The sequence below is a fragment of the Artemia sp. Qi Xiang Cuo genome, chromosome 15, assembly GCF_049724085.1.
Source record: "Artemia sp. Qi Xiang Cuo chromosome 15, ASM4972408v1, whole genome shotgun sequence".
NCBI lineage: Eukaryota > Metazoa > Arthropoda > Branchiopoda > Anostraca > Artemiidae > Artemia > Artemia sp. Qi Xiang Cuo.
This window is the reverse complement of record NC_142808.1, coordinates 47,322,443-47,347,852: the sequence shown is the minus strand read 5'-3', so window position 1 is coordinate 47,347,852 and position 25,410 is coordinate 47,322,443. Positions and strand designations below refer to the sequence as shown.

The window sequence follows — 25,410 nt, the reverse complement described above, 5'->3', positions numbered from 1 at the left end:
GAAAAGCTTTCTACAATTCCATTGGCTCTTTATTTGCTTTGCAAAAAATCTTATTCTTAGAGCTTAGGAATTTTATTTTAAATCTAGAATAAGCAGAAAATGAATTTTCAAAAAATTCTAGCAGATCCTTCCTACAAATCTAACTGGCTCTTTGAGTAAATTAAATAAAAAAAACAAGTTTTTTAAACTGAAAGTAAGGAGCGACATTAAAACTTAAAACGAACAGAAATTATTCCGTATATGATAGGGGCTGCCCCCTTCTCAACGCCTGGCTGTTTACACTAAAGTTTTTTATTGTTTTAAAAAATAAAGTTGCGAGGCAGAGTCAAACTTTAGCGTAAAGAGTGAGGCGCTGAGGAGGGGACAGCCCCTTTCATATACGGAATAATTTCTGTTCGTTTTAAGTTTTAATGTTTAAGTTTTCTGTTCGTTTTAAGTTTTTTATATATATATATATATATATATATATATATATATATATATATATATATATATATATATATATATATATATATATATATATATATATATATATATATATATATATATATATATATATATATATATATATATATATATATATATATATATATATATATATATTCAATAGGATTCATTGGCATGATATTTTTGGTGAATGACTTTTTTTTAGCATCAATATTATTAAACAAATCAAAATGTTTACTATTATATATTTTATTTATTCATTATTTTTATATTATTGTTGTTAAAAAGAAGAACTCTTACCAATCGTATTTTTACAGATTCCATATACGCAGGGGTTGAACAACTCGCACTCATCAACATCCTCTGTGCAGTTTCTCCCATTGTATCCGGGAGGACATGTGCAGGTATAGTTAGCAACACCATCTATACAAGTGGCACCATTCATACAAGGGTTTACTTCACAATCATTTATGTTTTCAAGGCAAAAGTCTCCTCTAAATCCAGTTGGACATCTGCACTCATAACTGTTCACTAAGTCGAAACAAATCTTCCCATCAAAGCACTGTACACCAAAACAGTCATCAATGTTGTTTTCACAATTTAAACCTTCAAACCCTGAAATAAAAATATATATAAAGAAATATAAAATTAATGTATATAAACATAAATATGAAACCTCGTATAAATAATTTACATATAAATAAAATATAATGAAATACAATGAAAACGACTAACATTTAACAAGTTCATAATGCTTGAACGGGTGTTTTCCTAATTCATCCAGCCTATGCAGTAAAATAAATTTCGGTGGTTGACTAACTGTACCCTAACCTAACTGTAAAAGTCTAAAACCTAGTGCATAATCGGCTCTTTACTGAAAACCATATGTATCTTGAACAATCTTGGAAATAACTAATAAAATTGAACTGAATATTTGATATATAATGATTACTACTGTATTATCTAGAAATATCTGACCGAAATAACTGTCTATTAAAAGGATTTATACCTATTTTAACTTTTACTTATCGATATATAATGATATTAATTACTGGAAGCTTGTCAGTTCAAGATTTTATTTCACTCTAAAATATATTTTCAATGCTGTAATAAGTACAAAATAAAATATTTGTAACATAATTCATTTTCAGTAAAGCGCCAATAACGCAGTAGGCGTTAGACTTTTACAGTTAGGGAAGGGGACAGTAGCTAAACGTTCATTTGTAGTTATTTTTTGTTCGTTTTAAGCTTGATTTGCATATTCAACTTAAGTTTTACTCGTTTTAATATTTATTCATTCATTTATATTAGTACCTGTTGAATGTTTGTTTTCCTATGATTGTTCATTTAATAAATGTTCGTTAGGGTTTCATTTATTCTTTAATAGTAATTTCTGGTCGTTGTTAGTTTGAACTATAATAGATTTTTATTTCTGGTGATCTTAAGTTTAATGTAGCCTTTACTTTTCTTTGAAAAACTTCCTTTTAGAAATTTTTTTTTAATTTTATATAGAGTCAGTATCAGTATCACAATTTGTCAGTGTTGCCACACCGAACCATAAAATAAGTAAACAAATCCAGTTACTCAAATTTGCCACAGTTCTGGTCGATAAAAATTCAAAGATTAACAATCCGTTTATTCCCAAATACAACTAAAAATCCAAGCAAGCTATACCTTCTTAAGGGGTTTGGTGGCACATATTTTAGCTTAATTTTTGCTGATTTTTAGCCATGTTTTTACCCTTTTTTGATTTTTAACCTTTTTTAAATTTGGTACCCGATAGTACCAAAAACTACATAACTGCATGTTAATTAAAATTACATTCCCGATTTCCCTAATTTTTAAGATATATGTGGTTGCGTAAGTTTCCGCTTAACCAATTCCAACAATCAGAATTCATTTCAACTTCATTTTCGTTTCATTTCATGTTCAATAATGATTTTCGCCCGTAAATATCCAAACATGATTAGGTTGTTGATTCCCAAAGGCAACTACACCTTCAAAGTACTTCTACTACTACTAACAACTCACCGCAGCACCAAACCACCTGAGGCCAACACAGCTACGCACGCTGCTCCCCCATCCCAGCTTATTCAAAACATCCCTTTTTACACCCTCTCAGGAAGTTCCCATATCCTTTAAATCTTTCTTTATGATGTCCTCCCACCCCAAACGGGGAGGACTTACTTTCTGTTTAACTCAAGATGGTTGGACGAAAAGAACAGCCTTCGGCAATCTATCACCCTTCATCTACATAACTTGTCATGGCCATCTTAGTCTATCTTTCATCATAGCCCAAGAGATCGGTATCGAGCGATGTTTTTCATATAGCCTTCAAAGGAAAATGAAAACTTCTTCTTTTGTCTGGTGCCAACTGTTTTTAGCTGATTTTTGAACCATTTTCTTATTATTCTTTATTAATTTGGTTTTATTAATTAATTAAATTAATTAAGAAATAGGATTCTCGTTTTATCCTAATTTTAAAAGATATATACGGTTGTGTCACTTTCCATTTAACCCATTCCAACAATCAAATTTCATTTTATCTGTCTATGGTACTGTAATTGGAGGTGGCGAGTTGTTTTTTTTTTTTACCAGCTCAATTTAATCCTTAAAAACTTCATACACAAGCCGTTTGAGGATGGCTTGCTCGTTCAACTCCGAAACAAAGTGAGATAATAGCATCGTTTCGAAACAAGTTATTTTGGAGCTGATAAATAATTTCTGAGACCCCACTGGCTAATCATGATAAAACATAAAATTGCGAAGAAAGGAAGAAAACGAGGCCAGTGAAAAAGTTTTTTCACTGGCTGTTAATTGTCCTCGTTTTCTTCCTTTCTTCGCAATTTTATGTTTTATAATGATTAGCCAGTGTGGTCTCAGAAATTATTTACGACTAGCTAACGGGGAAATTTTGACCAAGTCTGTTCTTAATTATTTTGATTTGTCTAAAAAACACACAAACCTTATTAATCAACAAGAATTTTTACAGCATTGTAGAGTAAAGAGAATTCTGCCGAATTCTCTTCGTTTCTTTTTTCACTGGCTGTTAATTGTCCTCGTTTTCTTCCTTTCTTCGCAATTTCATGTTTTATTTGGAGCTGATTAAAAATATACAACTTATTTTTTTTTATCAACAAAGGTAAGATTCTAGACAAGCCACTTTTTGCTAACTTGGAAAGGGGTTAGGTTATGAAAACAGAACTTTCAGTAATGGAGTCAGGGCCAAAATAATACTCTGGGAAAGTATTGTCAAGCTACTATGTTAACCCTCTTCTGATTTCTAAATCTTAGAAATTTACCTTCTTGGCAGGTTAACTTCTTGGGATTTTGACAGAACTAAAATATACCTTAATTTTCAGTTTCTTTTTCTCTGATTTTAGTTCTGGAAAGACAATTCCTGTTATTTTAAAATTTTAAGCCATATCAGTGGGTTTTTTTTCTAAATTTATCAAAATTTATTTGCAGGTCTTTGAAACCTCATAAATTGGGATTTAGCAAAGTTAGAAGCTGAAAACAGTTTTGTTATACTTCATTTAGCCTAAGCAGAGGATCTATTTTGTAAGGTTCCACTTTTATAGCACAACAAACTTTAAAGGCCATCGAAGGTCTGTGCCCTCTAAAGGGAGAAGGAGTGGAGGTAGGTATTTTCAAATACCATCACAGGACATACATTAGTCTGTAGATCCATGCCTGAAAATTTCATTTTTTTTAACCTACCCTCTTTCCAAGATAGCGAAAAGTAGCTTGTCTAGAATTTTATCTCAACCAAGAAGAACTTTTCCAAAAATTATTATTTCGTGCACACTTCTTTTCAAGCAAACTTCCTTTTGAACAGAGTATAAGTATATATGAACAGTAGCGAAATGTCCTATGCTCTCCATTAATGATTTTTGACGGATATCAGCGTAGACTTCTCTTCATGACTCCGCCTCTTCGCGCACAAGCAATGACAAATGTTTAGCACACTATATACGCTGTGATCTGACTGAATGATAAGAAGCAACTGAAACTATTGCCGTGACGTACTGGAAACTTCCCAGTCAGTACACTATGATGTTTGTCATTTTTGAACGAACTTTTCGCTACTGTTCATATATACTTATTCTGTCCTTCTTACAATAAAACATAGGTCAACTAACCTGGAAGACATTCACAATAGAAACTCTTGCTTGGGGGTGTTGTAATGCAGGATCCACCATGAAGGCAAGGAGACGCTGCGCATGCGTCAAATATAATCTCACAGTGTTTACCCATATAAAAGTCTGGACAGAGACAAGTGTAATTTCCCAAGCCGTCTATACAACTACCACCGTTAAGACATACACCAGGAATGCAATTGTCTTCATTTATTTGACACCTGGAAAGATAAGGAAGAAGAGTTTATACATCTTGCATCACGGTAGCAGGGGAGTAGCTGGGATGAGGGGATGGAGGATTCCTCCTCCCCAAAGTTCCAAGGTTTCCCCTTAGAATTGAGCTTATGTTTTTAGTTTAATTTAGCTTATGTGTCCGCATTTGCCGACACACTGGATGATTTTGTCGGCACATTTTTATATCCCCCCTCCTAACTCATAACCCTAGCTGCACCTTTGCATGGTAGATGCTCTTTATGGTGCGGTAAGAGGGAGCAGTTAGACCCAGCTTCTTTATCTTGGGTTCAAACGAAAGAAAATATCTTCTATTTTCCGAATTGCATATGGGAGCCTTTAAATTTAGGACTTTATAGGTCACTATAAATAATACTTTTCCATCCTATGTAAATACTGTCATCCAGGGACATAGGCTGGATTTTTTAAATGGGAGGGCACAACCCAAAAAAGTTCCAGAAACAGGGAAATTATATCGAAAAACAAGGAGTTGTATAAAAAATTATAATAATTTTGATATTCCAGAGATAGAATATATTCTATAGCCCCAGCCCAAATCATACATCCTGCACCATGGCTAGCCCTTCTGAATATTGCAATAACAGGGAACATATAGCATCTTTATCATATCTTTCTGTCTAAATGAAACCACAAATCTCGCAAGGAAAGATTTAAGGGAAATGGGAGCTTCCTGGGAGGGTTTAAAGAGGGAAACTTTGAATATATTGGTATGGAGGAGGAGCGTGTGTAGCTGCGTTGGCCTGAGACGGCTTGGTGCTGCAGTAAGTTGTTAGGAGTAGTAGTGTACAAGATCCAATATAAACCTTTAAAGACTCACTAAATTTCCCCTTCATCCTTTGTATATAGTCTCATATAGGGGTATGTGCTGGATTTTTTGGGGGAGGGTGGAATAACAAACTAAGAGAGTTCTAGAAAATGGCAAATGAAAAAAATGCGAAAAAATCTGAGATTCCAGGGAGAGGGCACGTTTCATAGCCCCAGTCTACATTTCTATATCCTGCAGCATGGCAGCCCCCTTTTCTTATTTTGTTAGCCCACTTTTCTTATTGTGGTAGGAGGACACATTTATCCCTGGCATCTTAATCATGTCGTTGCGTCCATAGAAGCGGAAAAAATAGGTTTTGGAAAGTTGTATAGGATAAACAACATTAATCTTTAAAAAATCGTTGAAGTATCCACCACTCTTTGTTTCCTTTAGGGATGTGAGCAAGATTCTTGTTATAGGCCGGGGGAAGGGTACATCCTAAAAGAAAGCGCCATTAATACGCATATTAAACAAGAAAGTATTGAGAACATTATGAAAATCTTGAGGTTTTAGTGAGATGGCACGTTCTATAGCCCCAGCTTGCATCACATCCTGCATTTTTGCAGCCCCCATATACGTACGACGTTTATTCCTGGCATCTTAATCATAGTTATGTGTCTAAACAACCTGACAAATCTCAAACTTTTTCAATTGAATATGAGAACTAATATAATTTCCTCAAAAGCTCGCTGGAAATACATCTCTACCCTTTGCATATAGTCTCATTTTGGGAAGAAGTACTTTTTCAAATGAAGGGGGGGGGGTAAAGAAATAGGCATATTCAAACAAGAAATTATAGAGAAAATAAAAAAAAAAAAATTAGTGAGAAGGCACGCTCAAAGGCCCAGCTAGCATAATATATCCTTCATCATTGCAGTCCCCTTTTATTATTGCGGTAAGACATTTATTCCTGGAAAAAGGCACCGAAATGCCTCTCTATCCTTTGCACAGTCTATAGTCTCATTTAGGGATCAACGCAGAATTTTGTTTCCAAAGGTTGGAAGTTTCAGATATAGGAAATAGGTAAGAAACAGGAAACAGGCTAAGAGAAAGTGCCAGAAACAGGCATATTAAACTCTGAATTTTAGAGAAAATTATCAAAATCAGTGATTTCAGGGAGAGGGCATGTTCTTGAGCCACAGATTACAAAATATATCCTGCGTCATTGCAGCCCTCTTTTATAATTGTGGTAAGACATTTATTCCTGATAAAAGTCACTGAAATGCCTTTCTCTCTCCTTTGCGTAAAGTCCCACTTAGGGATGAGCGCAGCAACGAAATCAAAAAATTAATTATAACGCACAAATAAACTTTCAAGTGGGGATAAGTTCAGTTATAAACAGTGAAAACAGATACAAAAGTCTGGATATTTCGATCACATACAGCAATCGGTTACTGATGACGATTGCTGCAGATGCGATCGAAATATACAAACTTTTGTATATGTTTTCCCTGTCTTATATATGGATTTGTCCCCACTTGAACGTTTATTTGTTCGTCATAGAAAGGCAGTGCGGTCTTGGAAAGAAATATCTCATCTAAGGTATTGTTAAAACCTTAAAGTATATTAAAATATATGTTATATTAATTATAATAGAATATATATTAAATATATAAAATATTATAATAATATATATAATATATACGATAATGCTATAGTAATGTATATAATATTATAAATATATAATATATAATCCGCCATGTTTTCTTCTTATCCTCTTAGGCCGCTTAAAAACTTTCACCTATACATCGAAAAATATCAAAGCAGACAGAAGAAATATGGCGGATGGAAAAACGGAGAAATTATTTTGAATTTTTTATCCAACTTAATCGTGATAAATCAATGCTTTGGATTATTTAGCTTCTGAAAAATGGATTTATAATCAAATAGTAAGCTTGAAACCAATATTTTAAGCCTTTTTAATACCCCAAAACTAGAAAACTAGCCATTTTCAAGGGTTCAAAAAAGCCTTAAATTTGAATTTGCGAGAGAAGCGATTATTATATTCAGAAAGAGCATAAAAATGGTATCTAGTGGTATGTTCACTTCATTTGTAAGTCAATAATATGAACAGCGAAATATTTACCACTATTTGTCGATTTTTAATTATTTTAAGTTTTAATTACCTGTCTCCAGTTATTCCGAAGGGGCATTGGCATGTAAAACCAGCCTCAGTATTAATACATGTTCCATTGTTTAAGCAGGGCCTTTCTAAGCATTCATCAATGTCTTCATTGCAGTTCATGCCTCCCCATCCCGGTTCACATTCGCATTTGTATCCGTTGATCTGAAATGAAATAAAACTTATAAATTGAAATAAAGTGAAACGAAATGAATTAAATAAAATGAATACAATAAACATTAAATGAACTGTAATGCAATAAAAAGCTTGTTAAAATAGTTGTTGTTAGTTGAAATTAGATTGTTAACAAGGAACGATCTGTCTAATGATTCTAGGGGGTTTTCAGAGCCAACCAACCCCTAAATGTATCAGCCAAATTTAAATTTATTCTAAATTAAAATAAAAGATTAAAATCATTCACAGCTTGTTTTTCATTGCCTTCAAGTTTTAAAGTAAGGATTTTACCCCAATATATTTTTATACCAGGATTCAAATATGAATATAAACCCGCAAAGTAATATTTTTCTGATCTGAATTTCCATTGTAGTTTCAATTTTTTTTTCTTTTGTTTTAATTTATGTATGTTTCCCCTATAATTAGCTTATTAAGGATTTGATAGCTTAAAAACATTTTGCAAGACTCAGTGTCGGTTGACCGTCTCAAAGACAAAGGATCCATTAGCGAATTATCCCAGGGGCTAACCCCCATCAAGAGCTATTAAAAATCCGTGATATGACTATGAATTTGACTGAAAAGGCAATGGAATTCTACGTCTCTTACGTTCGCAAGGTTTTGAATCAAAGCGGGTAGCACTTCAGGAAACTCCCAAAGGTGCCAAATTGCATAAAGGATATTTATTTTGAGCTGATTTTTAGTGGTTTTCTAGCAGGTATATAAGAACTTCTTTAGGGACTGCGATTTTTGAACTTTAAAAAGAAAATCCTGCTCGGTATAATCGATAAAGAAAACAAAACAAAGAAAAAACAAAATTCATACTTCTTAAGGATGTAAGTTTCACCAAACTGAATATCTCTGTCTCCGGCACAAAATAGGAGAAGTCAAGTTGTTTTTCTCAGAGTTCTTGGAAAGTATGTGTCGCCTTTTAGTTTCTACTGTTTATTAGTATCTTATTCAGGTTCTACAAGTTATGGCAAAACCTATCCTAGTTTGGACACAAATCCATTCAATCAGTCTAGTTTGGCCAAACAAACTACAAAGCTTACATTGGAAAATATATCATTATCTCTAAAGGTATCGAATTCCCTTAAATATTGTTTTAATTAGTCTTAAATGAAACAGAAAACTAAAGCAAAATAGGCAAAAGAAATATGAAAAGAAACATGAAATAAGAAGTAAAGAAGATATTTTTTTCTGTTTAAAAAACGTCGAAATATTCAAATACTGAAGTGAACTGAAATTAGATAATGACCAGCTTAACAAAAAAAAATGGTGAGTAAAGACTTACCAATTTACTTAATTGGTAAGCATAAACAAAATATTCTAGGCTAAGTTTTAAGTAATCAGAGATTCTATCCAATTATAAGAGAATTTAAGAGTGGAATTTAAGATGGAAAGGAAATAGGTTTTATCTGAATCATTTTCTGAAAAAGAAATAATAATAAAAAGTATTTAGACAGTGACGAGCTTTACAAGGTATATTCAAATACAATTCAACTGCATTATATTAACTATTTTATACATTATCGTATATCTAATCAGTAATGAGCAAATTAAAAGGTGAATTAAGTCATAAAACTCTTATTGAGGTAAGTATTGTTATAAAAAAATGGGCTTATAAGACTCCTAGCGTTTTATCGGAACAAGCAAGTATGAATTAGGATTGGTGTTCCGCATAGCGTGCATTTTTATTTCAAGTAGATGGCAGTAATTACTCTGAAAATTACTAAAAATATTTTTTGGGGCTGAACAACAAACACAAACTAATCTCCAAAAGAAAAGGAGGTTATCTCCAAAGAAAAGGAGGTTATCTCCAAAAGAAAAGGAGGTTAGCTTTAAAATATTTTTCTTTATAAAAAGCTCTGTCAATTCCTGTTTCATGATATATATGATTTTAATGTTTACGGAAATATCTTAACCTAAAATAATGTGACTTACAGTTACTACTGGAGCATTATAAGGGATTAAAAGAATATTTATTTGACTCAGGAGGTGGATGCACGATATAAATTTCTATTTGAATCAAACGTCAGCAATTACCCTCAAAAATACTAGACGCATTTTTTGGAAGATTCTCTGGCTATTAATCCCCGAATAAAGTGAGGTTGGTACCAGGGTTCATTTCATAAATAGCCCTGTTATTTCCCCTTTTCATGGTATATATTTTTATATATATATGAAAATATTCTAGCTTAAAATGATGTGATACGCAATGGGTCCTGGAGTCTTATTCGGGAGACATCTGATTTTATATTTGAAGTCTTACACGGGAATGCGTACACTCACAAATCATCGAAAAAAGTGAGCTTAGTTAGAGACCTTTTTCCGACAGTAAACGAAAAAAAACCATTCGGAGCTGTAAAAGGCGCAAAAAATAATTAAAACAAGATAATTAAAACAATTAAAATATTTTTTTATCTACCTGGTCCTGACACGTAATAGCGTGAAGACAGGGACTGGAGCTACATTCATCTATATTTGTATCACAGAGGTCCCCTCCAAAACCCGGTTGACAGACACAGGTGAAATTGCCGGGGCCATCAACACATTCAGCACCATTGCGACAAAGATTGAGTTCACACTCGTTCACGTCTATTTCACACCTCTCACCTAATGAATAAGTAAACGCTTTATATGATAGTTGCCAAAAACACTGTGCGATAACAGGTATGAAAAGGAAGGAAAAATGGAGGAATATTTTGTGAAGACCTGTGAAAATAGTTTGCCCATTTCCCCCAAATACAAAATTCCAAATAAACTTTACCACCACCCCTCCTCCACTTAAAACCCCCCAGAGGTTTTAATTCAATTTCCAACTCAGAGACAAAACAGGGGATGCTCGCCGAACTACGTATAAAATTCGTCCCCGTTAATCAAACTTATTGAATTTATGCAGTGTCTATAATAAGTTCTAATCGCTTGCCTTTAGGCTTCAGACATAAATGTAAATTCCTTGTGAGTACCTAAAAATCAACTAACTGATTACAAAAAAAAAAAACTCCGGAGAACAGCTAGTTGTTGTCTAGCACCACGTAATTGTTTTCGGATTAGTGATTGACTGGATGTTACAGACCCTTATTAATTATATTTTATCTCATATTACGAAAATGAAGGAACTAAAGAATAAATAAGTGATTTACCCCATATTCAGCAATGCGTATTATTTCCGCCAGTGTAGGGGACATTTTTTTTTCTTTTTGAAACAGATGTGTTACAACCAGCATTGTTAGGGCCACAACTCGGACTGTTACAGGCATACTCCATAATGGCTAAGGTAAAAGACACCATACAGAAGTACAAATAATTGTCGAATATTAACTTACTAATATATTAATATTCGTATTTAAAAGTAGAAACATAGAAAACTATGAATAACAAAATAGGATTGCAAATAATATGGTAGCGGAAATCCGAGGAAAGAAGTGGCAAGAGTTTTCGAAAATGTGGTGACACCTGTTAATACGTCTATCAATATTCATAGGAACACCTAGTCAACCCAGTGACTCCTAAGGACTTGGTGTGAGTGTTCTATTGGATGCTCATCATGTTGCTATTTATAGTATTCAGTAATTTAAATAAATTTTTACAATATATTGTGAATTTAATTTTCTTTGAGTACTTATACTTCTTTACTCACGCCCGCCAATTCGATCTTGACCAATAACACAACTATTTGTGGACAAAACAAAATTAGACACAAAATTACAACCAATAAAGATGTGTTAAACTTAAATAAACTTATAGGAGATAACTAATTTTTTGTTTGTTTCATGTTCACGCCGTTGTTTCTGAATGAACCCGAAGATTCAATTTGTACATAAATGTTTATTGTCAATAAAGGGAAATTCATTATTAACAAATTAGAATCTAGCTGAAAATTAAAGAAATTAACCAGTTCCTTCATTTTGATGTGTATCTGCAGTGAACCTCTGCATATGTACGAACAATCTACATGCCCACGTGCATATAATCACAGTTAAAGAAACAAATCTAAGTGTTGTTTAGCTTCAAGGTCATCTTCAGGTCTCCTAACATTGTTCAATGGTCAAAATAGGGATTTAATATGTCTTCTGGCCCAAGGAAAAACTGATATTCACTTCAGTAAAGCCAATAGAGCTTCAGTAGAACAGGGAAAAGAGCAATCGACCCCAATTACTTATACTTCTATAATACTGGCTAGTACTATAGAATTAATACTCTATAATTCCTTCTATAATTACTTCTATAACTCTATAATTTAGTTACAATATAGAGTTAGAATAATATAGAATTATAATAATATAGAGTTATAGTAATAATATAGAGTTATAATAATATAGAGCTATAACTCTATAACTCTAAACCTATAATTACTTCTATAATACTGACTAGTGCCCAAATAGTATCCCAAAAGAGATTGTACTCTAAGATATATAGTAGTAGAAGTAGTACTCTAAGATATGCAGACTGTACAGAGGCTTAGAGCCCTGGCAGCGAACCTTTTGAGGTGGTGGTGTCAACATTTTAAAATATTCTGATACCGTGTCGCATTCAGGGGCGTATGGAGAGGGGGATTCAGTTGGCCTTTTCTTCACCGGATTGGTGACTGAAAATGAGTTTACACATCAATGTGACATGTGTGTCATTGTAACTGGCTTAGAGGAAGCTGTCCTGTAATTGGTCAGTTCAAATTAATTAAATTTAAGCTAGGGTCATCATATTCTAAGTCAAATAACTTCTATCCGACCTTTTTCGTATTTTTAGTTAAAATAGCCGTTATCCTTCAGAACTAAGATTAGAATGTTAAAAGCCACAGTAATGACAGTGGTCAAGTATCGTTCTGAAACGAGAGAACTTTAACAAGCTGAGGAAGATTCGTAAAATGTTTTTCAGAGGGATTGCCTAAAATATCGACTTAGGTGCTCGTTTGACTTACTGTCAAGTCCGTATCCAGGACGGAAGGGGTTAGGGGGCTTGACCTCCCTCCCCAGCAAAAACAAACAAATGTTTGTCCGAATCGTAAAAACGTAACAAAAATGCATATAAACAAATTTGATGCGTTTTTTAGATGTTTTTTACAACCACCCCCCCCCCACCCCCACCCCTCCAAACCAAAATGCTGGATACGGTCTTGCTTACTGTATATCCCCGAAGAAGCTCCACGAAAAATGGAGTTCGACCCCGCTATTTAGGAATATAACGGAAGAAAGGCCAAGACTGCTAGGGCGCGTTTCACAGATGAAGGATAACAGATTGCGAAACATTCATCCTTCCAGCCATTCATCTTGAGCCAAACGAAAACCAAGTTCTCCTCAAATTGGGTTGGGAGAAGTCATAAATATGATTTGAAGGAGACTGGCTCATCTTGGGCCCAAAAAAAGAAACAGGTTCTCCTCAAATGGGGCTAGGAGAAGTCATAAAGAGCATTTAAAGGAGGCTGTAACCTCATGGGAAAGGTTATAGAGTGAAGTTAATAAATGGGGATGGAAGAGGAGCGTGCGCAGCTGTGTTGGTCTGATGCAGCCTAGTGCTGCCTTAGTACGTTGCTAAACGTAATATCAGTAGTAAGTGTAGATGGACATTAGCCTAATATTGTTATAGAGTGGAAAATTAAATTTGGTACCAGTGAGAGTATTTCACAAAGTTCATTAACAACAAATTTAATTCATTTTTAGCCTTGATTTTTCCACTTTTCAGGGGGATTCCTGTAAGACAGTATCACAAGGGATTTCCCTCCTGTATGAAGGCATACCAATATAAAACAAGAATTTTAAGATTAAAATGCAGAAGCTTGTGAATGTCGCTCAATAAGTTGTGAAACGTACCATCGTAGCCCTTAGGACAGACACAAATAAATCCATTTGTGAGGTCACTGCACGATCCACCATTTTTACACGGTCTCAACATGTCACACTCGTCTATTTCAGTGCAACTGGGGGCAATCCCTGCAAGAAGAAAACATGAAACGCAAGATAATTAGACCAACAGTAAACGATAAAGTGCTCCATCTATTTGGGTTAAATATAAATATAAATAAAAAGAAAAACATAAAAAAGTTAAAAAGGTATATAATTACAAGTGCGCAAAAGGTCATCATTTGAAAAGACACTATAAGAGTTTCCGATGCCACACAAAAGGTTGCTTGTGACATTGATAAAGCATGGATTTGAAAGAAGTTTTCCCTAAAGCTGCGCAAGAAAAAAGTCTCCATGCCTGAAAAAACATTTAATAGACCTGGAACACAATGTGGTTCCTCCTTTTTCAACAAGACAAAAGTCAAAGGGGCCTTAAATTGCTGCTATTTTATATTAATTTTGACTGCTTCCCATTGAAAAGGATAAACTTATTTCACATTACCACTTACCTTAACTAGCTTACCTTATGGAGTATGGAAAAATTACCAGTTGTTTGTTAGCCAAAAATTATCAGCCAATTAGAAACAAGGTTACATTCCTATGGACCATATGTAAAGCAGTGTAGCCTATTTAGAACGAATATAGAGGTGGTAGGTGAGAATTATTTAAATTAATGTTAAAATTAATTGTTTAAAAAAGACAAAAATGTTAAACGAGAGATCTAATATAAATACAAAACTAAGCAGAAACAACAGGGAATTTATCTTAAGACAGTGGAACCTTAACCCTAATTGAATATTTCGACCCTATGTCCAAGGACCGTCCACAGCAAAACAACCGCAGCACCAAGCCGCTACGCACGTTCCTCCTCCATCCCAATATATTCAAAGCCTCCCTTTTTACACCCTCCCACGAAGTTCCTATTTCCTTTAAATCTTTCTTTTTGACATCCTCCCACCCCAAACGACGACGAACTGCTTTCCGTTCGGCCTTAGACGGTTGGCCGAAAAGGACAATCTTCGGCAATATGTCATCCTTCATCCGCACAACGTGCCTAGCCACCTCATCCTATATTCATTATAGCCATAGAAAACGGTACTGAACCACATTTTTCGTATAGCCTACTGTTTGAAATACGGTCAGTCAGCCGGGTACCCAGAACAATCTGAAAGCAATTTCTCTGGAAAACATCTAGAAAATCTTCATCTGCTTTTCGGAGCGCCCATGCTTCAGAGCCATATTTGACCACTGTCATCACTGTCACTTCTAATATCCTAATTTTGGTTTGCAGACTTATCTTCCTATTCTTCCAAGCTTTTTTTAACTGTGAAAAAACACCCTGAGCCTTGGCTATTCTACTTTTAACATCTTCACTGCTCCCACCATCTTTACTAATAATACTACCAAGGTAAGTGAAGCTGCCCACCTGATCAATCTTTTCATTACCCAACGTCACCTTTTCATCTTCACTTATTCCAAACCTATTCTATTTTCAAACCTATTCTAGCACCCTGAATCCGCAAAACCTCTACAACTTCATTCATTTTGCTCAAACTTTCATGTAGGATGCTTAAATCATCAGCCTAATCTAAGTCCAGGAGACTTTTTCCTTCCCATTTGATTCCGTGGTCTCCCATTGCCTTTCCTGTGCTCCTTAAGACAAAGTCCATCAAATAATCCATATAAAGGGGGATAGAACATATCCCTTCTTAACTCCTGATTTAATGCAAAACCAGCTGCTAACCTCATTTCCTACCTTAACCGCAGCAGTGTTATTCTCGTACATAGCACTAATCACTTTAATGTATTACATTGCTATAGATCTTCTATCAACAGAATCGAACGCTTGCTCATAATCTATAAAACTGAGGACCAAAGGTGTGAATAATATAGGTTATAACAGAGGCAGGGAGTTAACCCTCCATTCGATTTCACACTGTTTGATTTAGTGTCGGCTGCAACCTGCAACATTTGCTGCGCTAAATGTACCAGCTTCTGCTGCAAAATAATGCTGAAATTAAAATAGCTATACCTAGTCAATTATTATACTAATATCCTAAAAGATTAATAAAGCAATATTTATCCCACGTCGTGGGAATTTTGATCCAGCTGAAAAGCTAACAATCTCAAGGGGCACCCACTTTCTACCACTTGTACTATAGTTCAGAACACCAAGTATGTCTTAGAGTTGTCCCATGCTTGCCACAATTCCGCCACTTTTAGTGCAGTTTTCACCACGTCTGGCAGACTTCTGCCACGTTTGGCGAGTGACACCTGGTTTATATGATTTGTTAAAGTGAGGATCTTTTCAAACACTCCCAGCTATAAATATAGTAGTTCTGTCTCATACTCTCATCCTTTTGTTTTAATTTTTTTCAACTGACGTTGTCATAAACTTTAAATTTCCGGGACCTATAATATTCAATAGATAAAATCACTTTTTGAGTTCAACGCTTCGTCGCAAAATAATTTATTTACATTATATTAAATTCCTAATATTAGATTGCATCCCAGTTATTACGCCTAAATGGAGAAAAAACAAACAACGCCAAAAGTGTTCGTGTCATGGCTCTTAATTTAAGTGAAAAGTAAAGAACACCACAACCCCAGTTTTAAATGGGGGGGGAGGGGTAAAGATCCTAATTTATGTGTTTCGTTTAAGCCTATAACTGTCGCGTCTATGATAAGTAATTTATTCGATTCATGTTTTATTACATCATGTTATTAATGTAGTTAATTATGATGCTAATTAGTTTGGGTTTAAAAAAGTATTGGCTGCCAAAATGTGCATCACGCCCACTCAGTTTTTTTTAAGAGAAGCTAGTATCAAGGGGCAATTTGTGCATATATGTGCACTTGAAGTGCCCAAAGTGTTTGATAATGCTGCTCACTCATAAACTCTTTATTCATTAAATGAGCTTGGGGTCAGCTCCTCTATTCTTTTGGTTCTAAAGTTTTAGAATCTCAATTCTTATGTAAGAATAAAATCAAATGGTAATATTTTCAGATATGTACCGATTCGAGGCGGAGTTAGACTGGGAGGGATATTTTCTCCGTATATTTTCAGTACTAGTATATCTAGTGTTCTTTCGGAGATATCCCCCGCCGTTTTTATTGGATATTCCGACGTATTTTACCTTGGATTTCCGATCTGCTACTTACTAGTCGATGTAAAGTTGGTTTAGCATTGAGGGTGGTAATCAGTTGTGTTCTTCTTTCGACAAAATTGTTTTCTCCCTAAATATTGCTAAATGTGAATATTTGTCGTTTAGTGATTCATTAGGCATGGGTCACTTAAACTGCCCTCTTTTACGTCATAGTCTCTCGTGGCTCGGGATTTGAGTGTATGATTGAGTTTCGTATCTGTGGCGGAAAACTGTATCTGCTATTAGTGATAAACTAAAAATGGGTAATGCTAAGATAGACGCAAACAGTGGTCGTTTTGCAGGAGCAGAATTTATCACGCGGAATTTTATTCGACTTTTTGCGATCATTCTATATCCTTTGTGTCTGGCCTTTACCCTTTGCTTCGAGAAAGCGATCTGAATCAAATCCGTATTGATTATTTTAAAGTATCGCAAGTTTCTTCTTTATTTGCCACGTTCTTGCCGGAATAAACAATTAATCCTTCCATTTGGTGCAACTAATATTAGGTGTACTCTAAGCCACCGTCAACAGGAACTTATTTCTAAAGGGTCCTTGAGGCTAGGACCTAATTAGCTGGTCATCCGGTTGTTCTATGCTGTTTGATATTGGTATCGTTTTTTTTTTTGTATAGTGAATTTTATTTCTTTTCTTTATTTTTTACTGCACTATTTTTCACTGTATGTGGCAGGGGCGTAGTTTAATATAAGCACGGGAGGCAACTCTCCCTCCCAGACCTTAGTTCACCCCCTCAGCTGAAATTTATTTTCGTCCAAAATCTTGTCAAAACTCAGATAAACCTGCATAATCCAAGCATCAACAGAAACAAATCAGTTTTTTAGTACATATTTACCTTTATAGTGCTATAAAGAACCTTTATTATACTTTTATAGTACTTTATGGTACGAAATGGCTTATCTTTAATTTTTACAGTCATTTTCACTTGATTTGGGAAAATTTTCTCAACTACACTATACATATACATACATATATATATATATATATATATATATATATATATATATATATATATATATATATATATATATATATATATATATATATATATATATATATATATATATATATATATATATATATATATATATATATATATATATATATATATATATATATATATATATATATATATATATATATATATATATATATATATATATATATATATATATATATTTCGTGGTTTTATCTCGTATTTTCATGTATTTGTTTTTCAATTGACATTGTCACGCACTTTAAATTTACAGAATATCTGATATTAACTAAATAAAGTTAACTTTTGAGTTCAATGCCTGTGGCAAAATCCTTTGTTTAAAATATATTACGTTCCTATTATCATATTAAATTCCAATTATCATCTGAAAATGGCAAAAGACAAATAAAAGAAAATCCATATCATGGCACTTCGCAATTTAACTCAAAAGCTAACAATCCCAAAAATAAATTTTGTGGTTTTATCTCATATTGTCATTGATTTGTTTTCACCTGACGTTGTCACGCACTTTAAACTTGCGGGATATTTAATATTCAATAAATGAAGTCAATTTTTGAGTTCAATGTTTTGCGGTAATACCAGAGACGAAGCATGAAACGCGATCCTCAACAAAAAAAATTAAAGGTTAAAATGTCGCTGAGAATTACAAGTAGTAACATTGTCTGGTAATCATTCCCACAGGAAAGTTGCATGCAAAGAGAAACAGAGAATTTACTTGTAGAAAATGTTGTGACTCAAGATTTTTTCGCTGATCAGACTCCTTAACGCCCAGTATTAGTTAACTCAAAGCATTGGTTGACTAGTTTTACAAAGCGGAGCTATTTTCCTCTCCAGAACTAAGCAATAATGTGATGGGCTTGCGAAAATGTGTCACAAGAATAGAGCAAAGGAAACAAAGCGCACTTTTTAACCAACAACATTGGAGCCACCCTGGCCAAGTGGATGGCACACTGGCATTGTAATCCCAGTTCTTGCTGGATTTAGTTCTAATTCAGGCGTCGCCAAGACCCAAGTCTTGGGTTTGGGATGGAGGTTAGTGGTGTGACTCTACAAGCTCAGCAGGTGTAGAGGCAATGGATCTTTGAGACCTGAGCCTCGATACAGTTGGGTCCATCCCGCCATAAATTACAACAGTATTCTGCTTATAAAAATGTCTTACCTGTAAATCCTGGTAGGCATTCACAAGTAAAGTCTGAGACTCCAAGGGATTTGCAAGCTGAGTTGACAGGACACGTAATATTTTCACAAGCGTTGAGTTCTATTTCACACCGCGGCCCATCATAGCCAGGCAAACACTGGCATGTATAATGTGTATTATGGTTTCTGCACAAACCTCCATTTAAGCATGGTTGAGATTCACAGACTTTTTCTACCCACTGGAAGAAGAAAAATTTCTTTTGTAAAATGATGCACAAATCGTAGACATCAAACATAATGCTTTATATAATTGATAAGTATCCGTAACTCCCAGCCAATTTCTAAACATTGACATTATACAAATGATGCAGTATATTAAGCCAATATATCTCTTTGTATAACCAAAGTAAGATGATTTCCATTGCTCACAAGAGAGTATAAATTTTTATGTGCGTTTAGTCCGACAAGCTTTTAGATAAGCAGCCTAGGTCATAATGGCATAATTGACATATTTAACGGTTTATAAAACTCCTTTAGTCTGAAGTTCTTTTTGCAATTTTTTTTTCGCTCTTGTTTTTATTTGTCTATTAAATTTCAACCAGAAATAATAAAAAGAACTCATTTTGAGTCGTTGTTGCGTATAAGAAAATATTTTGTAATTGTTACTTAAAATTTTACTACTATTAAATCAGACATTCACATGATTTCACGACGTCATATAGACAATAATACGTAATACATACCATAAATGCTGGTTTTTTTTATCACATCTTACTCCAGCCCAATCACCTTTGGTCACTTATAAAGGGCATTAGAATTTTTCATTTTCGTTTCGATGAGCCCTCTACAAATCATCTAGGATTTAAAATTTACAATAGGGCTCTCTGATATGCTAAATCTGATGATGTAATTTTCATTGGAGGTAATGGTGCTCGTCCAGAGTTAGTTCCCATGCAAATAGACGCATGAAGAACGACCTCCACGTGCCTCTGGATATCTGGCTAGCCACCAGAGAACCAAATGCATCTAGGGACGGTTGGGTTGGCAGCCCCCCCCCCCTGAAACTTTTATTGCTACGAATGAAACCAGAAAATCAGCCTCGCATATATCATCTCAAACCCCATCTCAACCCCAGACCGCCCACGGACGATTCCCTCTGAATATCGTTGACCAGGGTGGCATCAATGTGGCCACCTGGAATGTTCTGACCCTGAACCAACCCAATTGAAAGCTTCTATTAGCCAGAGAATTAAAGAAATATAAAGTTACTATTGCTATAGTCACTGAAACACATCAATCTGGTGATGGTGAAGAGTACATTGGGCGCACAATGCTTTGGTCCGGTGGTCACCAGAAACGAGGAGGCGTTTGCCTAGAGCTGAATAGTACCGCACGCAAAGCCCTCCTGTCATTCACACCAGTAACACACAGGCTCCTGGGAGCAGGGCTTTATGGCAAACATTGAAAAATAACCATAATGACCTGTTACGCCCCCACAAATGAAGCCGAGGAAGAAGATAAGGATGACTTCTACACCCTTTTAAGTTCTGAGCTCTCGCCAGTACTTCCCCAATGACTACCTCCTCCTTTTAGGAGATATGAATGCTAGCATTTCAAATGGGTCGGGCCTGTGGGATTTAGCTGTTGGACCCGTAACAATAGATAGCCTAAACGACAACGGAGAGAGAATACTGAACTGCTGTCTTGTCCATAATCTTACCATTGTAAACATATGGTTTGAGAGACCCAATATAGCTAAGTACACCTGGTATAGCAATGATGAATCAACGAAAAAGATGACCGACTATATCATCATACGCCGGCGATGAAACAACAAGAAGAAGAAGATTACTAAAAGAACAAAACAGGAACTTGTCACTGCTACCCAACCATAAAAGCAATTCTCCTTGTTTTTCATGATAGGTGATTAAAACCTCTTGTCCAGGGTTATTAATTATAAAAAATTCAGAATGTAAATCGTTTTCGCACTGGACTTTTTGGCACCGAAACTGTCTCCCTTTCAATAAATAATAGAGCCTGAGGCCATAATTTACTTGACCTTAAACCAGAATTGGACTTACATTTTCACAGGTAGGGCCATAAAAGCCGTTGGGACACTGACATGAAAATCCACCATAGTAGTTATGACATGTACCGCCATTCATGCAAAGATTAGCTTCACATTCGTTAACATCGACGTCACAGTTCCGACCTTCATACCTGAAAAGTAAAGGAAATAATGTATCTGAGCAGAAAAGGGGAAAATATCTCAAAACAAAGCAGGGTCTCTGCAACAAGCCTGCAGGAATTCAAAAGATGTTGTGACACTTTGTTAAATGAATATTTATAAATCTTCTTATTTCTAATAGAAGAAGGGTTTTGGTGGTGCAGTAAAATTGATCGCTGCTTGGTAATACGGAACCATAGTTTCATCTCAGCTGTAGCAAGTCGCTACAGAGCCCGGAACCTGGTTCCGGTTGAGTTTCTACAAAGCATCACTATAATAATTAAAACAAGAAGAAGAAGATTACTAAAAGAACAAAAATGACATGTCGCTGCTACCCATGCAAAAAAGCGATTTTCCTTGTTTTTCAAGATAGAGGCTAAAAACTCCTTGTTTAGGGTTTTTGAACATGGTGATTCTAATGGCGCACCTTTCATGTCGGTCCACGGCCACTTCCAAAGTTTTCAAGATTCTTATTTTTTAAACTCAAGACATTGTTTTCGAAAAAAGCTTTTACACCTAAGATAAACGTTAAGATAATTGACATTCCTAATTATGGTTCACTGAATTTTTTCCTCACTCGAATTTTTTTTAAACGTGTTTTTAAATTTTTGGTTAGTATGGACCATAGTTCACGGTGTACTAGGTTATTTTCATTATTCTTGTATTACAGGCTATAAATCTTCCTTTAACAAAGTGCTGTTTATGAAAAAAAAAATGTAAACCCCAAAATGTGTATCTTAGTTTTTTTTTGTTTTTTTTTTTTTACCCTGTAAAATGTACAATGTAACAAATCATCTTTGACTTTTTCTAGCCGAGGCAATAGTAAAACATGCCATGGTTGCAACAACCAGCTAATAAAATATTGTCCTGGCCATATGATTTTATAATAATGAATTTTAAATTATCTTCGCTGATTTTCTGTGCTCCATTGGAATCACTGAGCCATAGTGAGAGGCAATCAAATTTCACAGTGGAAGACAAATAGTGGAAGTCAACAAGATACTCTAATTTCTTAAATTTTGCCAGAAATTGGCCTTGTATTTACTTTATTACATGATGATCGAACATTTCCTGACAAAGAAGTGTAAGCAAGGAGCAACTCATGCTAATAATAACCGAAACTCTAAAAAAGAGTTTCTAAAAAAGTTTCAAAACTCTAAAAAAGAGTAATATATACATAAAGAGAATGGTATTTTTATGGTGATTCTTAAAATGTAAAAGTCATTAAGTTTAAAGCTGCCCACCAAAGCTACGAGGCTGAGAAAACTTGGCCAATTTTCAAATATAAGGGAATCACCCCCAAATAGGCGAGGGATTTTGATGAAACTATACCAACAAATATAGCATATGAGAGAACCTTATTACAGGGGTTTCAAGCTCCTATCTGTAGAAAAATCGAATATTTTTCCGAGAAGGATGGTCAAAGATGTGTGTTTATTTGTTTGTTTTTTTTTTCAGGTATGATCGTAACAAACCAATGATTTTAGAATATCGAGAGAAGGATTATTTGAACGGAAATTGGAATTTCAAGTACCTTTTTCAAGTAGCAAAAAAATGGGCCACACCAATTTGGCCTTGTTTTGCTATTTTATGGCGAAAAACCAAAAACAGTCATCAAGTAAAAATGTTGCGATAGCAAAACGATTTTGAATTATCAAAAACAATACATTAAAACTTGTCAAATTCAGAGATTGTAATGTCGAAAGGTAGGGCATTTGTTCCTAAAGATGCGCGTAGTCCGTAAAACATTAAACAGAAAAATTAAACATTAAACAAAATATTAAACAGAAAAGTTGCTTTTCAAATGAAAGAAAAGAGCGACATTAAAACTTAAAGCGAAGTTTAATAGCACCCTAGCTGAAGGCATTTATGAATGTAATTGTTTTGTTTTACGGAGAAAGAGCCAAACTGTAGCGTACAGAGTAGGGGGTTGAAGAGGGGGCAATCCCCTCAGTTACAGAATAATTTATGTTTTTTAAGGTTTAATATCACTTTTTACTTTCATTTGGGGAAAATATGCTTTTATCTGATATACGATGATGAAATAAATCTACTTATGTTGGCTTATATCACGCCAGGCAACGTGACACCAAAACACATGACTTTAATAATCGTGCTACCGGCATCACGCATATTAATTATTGACCAAGTTACCTTTTAAGGAGTTACCATAGTTATTTTGTAGTTACATAACTCAGACAAAGCGCGATTCTGGAGAAAGGCCCACAGCACAGATGGAAGCATAGTTGGTCTTTATTAACTACCAAAACAGTAATTACTTGTATATCACTCAAGGCTTTTGACACTATAATTGCTTAGGCCTCCAGATATTGACGAACAGGCAAGGTCGATGCAAAGTGCATGTAACTCGAGGAATCAGTAATTACTACACCTTGATGAGCGGAAAAAAAAAATCAAAAAGCCAATTATCTTTTTTTTAGAGAGAGAAAGACGGGGAATAAATTTCATCGTGATCCGAGGGGTTGCTGTCTTTCAACAATCACATAAACCAGGTGATGCGAGTCAAGCGTGGCGAAACTGTGCCAACTGTTTCGGCAAGTGTGCCATGCGTGGCGGAACTGTGTGACACACGTGGCATTTGGGAGTGTACAACAAGTGAAAGTCAGCGCCCGATCGTCGTAGTCAAGCCTAAGGTTGTGTCTACATTTCGCACTTTTGACATGATTTATAAAAACCGTATCTAAGCTGTTTTCAAAAGGAGGCACAGAGTGCCAGTTGGGTGGGAGAAGGGTGAATCATCACCTCCTCCATATCCCCCCCCCTTATTTTTTCAAAAAACCTTTATTTTGGTATTTATTTATAAAATATTAAAAACAATAAATTGCCCCCACCCTCTTGATCTTAAAATAATAGTTTTTATCTTTACTAAAAAACAAAATAAAATCGAGAAAAATTCCTTACCCCCCCCCCCCTACCATACTTCCATTAATTCCTTCCTAACATATTTCAACCTGATGATCCTCCTTTAAGTACAGCTTTTCAAATAGCTTCTTGCAATTATCTCAGCAGTGTAAAACGTCAGATACGACTTAAGACGTGGAAACGACGGCTTATTAATAAAAATAAACGCTTTGCCAATAAAAAAAACATGATAGATTATCCTTTAAAAACATTATTTTCTTTAAACATAAAATATTATTCTTTCTTTCAAGCATCATATTGGTCTGATCTCCAGAATCCTCCAGTCTCCAGAATCCTCCAGAAAGTCTCCAGAAAGTCTCCAGAATCCTCGGGATCCTTAAAAAACTTAAACATATATTTCTAGGGCCAATTCTTAGTATCCTGTTAAGCAGCCTAGTTCACTCTTATGTTTCATACTATTCTGCTCTTTGGATGTCAATTTTTCGTCACTGAGGCCACTTTCCGAACTTTATAATAAAACAAAGACTCTTATACAGGAACCTAACCTCTCCTTACTTAAGCCCTTGCTTGTCTTTATTTTCTGAGCCCTTACTTAAGCCCTTGCTTGACTTGAGATCTCTTTATTTTCTGCCTCGTGCTTCTTTCATGTTTTTAACGGTGCATGGCCAGCTTCTTACTACCCTATAGAATAATATATATATAGAATAATACATATTTTATTTCTGAGCAATCGACTTATCATTTCCGCAATTCCAACAACCTACAAATTTCCTCATACTCTATCAATGCGGCCTGACTTCCACCCTCTGACAGCTTGCAACATGATATGGAACACTCTCCCAGAATCTACCAGAAGATACCACTCGTTGGGTGTCTTCAAAAAGTTTGTTAGATAATTTCTAGTTAATAATTAAGTTTTCTCCGGTTTTCCTTGGAGTTGATGTTGGGTGTTTGTGGAATTACGTTTGTGGAATCATGTGCTACTCCCCTGCCTAGCTTGTGAGTTTGGAGATTATTAAGGAGGACGATTGGATTATAGATTTTGTTTATATTTTCTTGTTGGTATTTTTTTCTCCCCTATTCCTTCTTGGCCATGGAGCCTTAGGGGGGAAATTTTGTTTTACTTTATTTTTGTTGTAAATTTATTAATAAATAAAAGAACTGAGAACTTAACATGAAGTATTATCATTTTCAAACTTATCTCAGACTAAAGGCAGTTTCTAGAAAC

The 25,410-nt window shown here is 34.8% G+C and overlaps 1 protein-coding gene across 2 annotated transcripts in view; it reads right to left on the bottom strand.

Moving 5' to 3' along the window:
- The window catches only part of crb (cell polarity complex component crumbs), a 208,009-nt gene that overhangs the window by 89,869 nt on the left and 92,730 nt on the right, over nucleotides 1–25,410 (bottom strand). For both annotated transcript variants that reach the window (XM_089101649.1, XM_089101650.1), the window contains exons 9-15: nucleotides 21,154–21,292; nucleotides 19,095–19,311; nucleotides 13,747–13,866; nucleotides 10,365–10,552; nucleotides 7,770–7,930; nucleotides 4,590–4,807; nucleotides 748–1,062 (exon numbers count right to left, since the gene is read on the bottom strand). In XM_089101649.1, coding sequence (XP_088957775.1) covers nucleotides 748–1,062; nucleotides 4,590–4,807; nucleotides 7,770–7,930; nucleotides 10,365–10,552; nucleotides 13,747–13,866; nucleotides 19,095–19,311; nucleotides 21,154–21,292 — 1,358 coding nt within the window. The remainder of the gene's footprint in view (nucleotides 1–747; nucleotides 1,063–4,589; nucleotides 4,808–7,769; nucleotides 7,931–10,364; nucleotides 10,553–13,746; nucleotides 13,867–19,094; nucleotides 19,312–21,153; nucleotides 21,293–25,410) is intronic.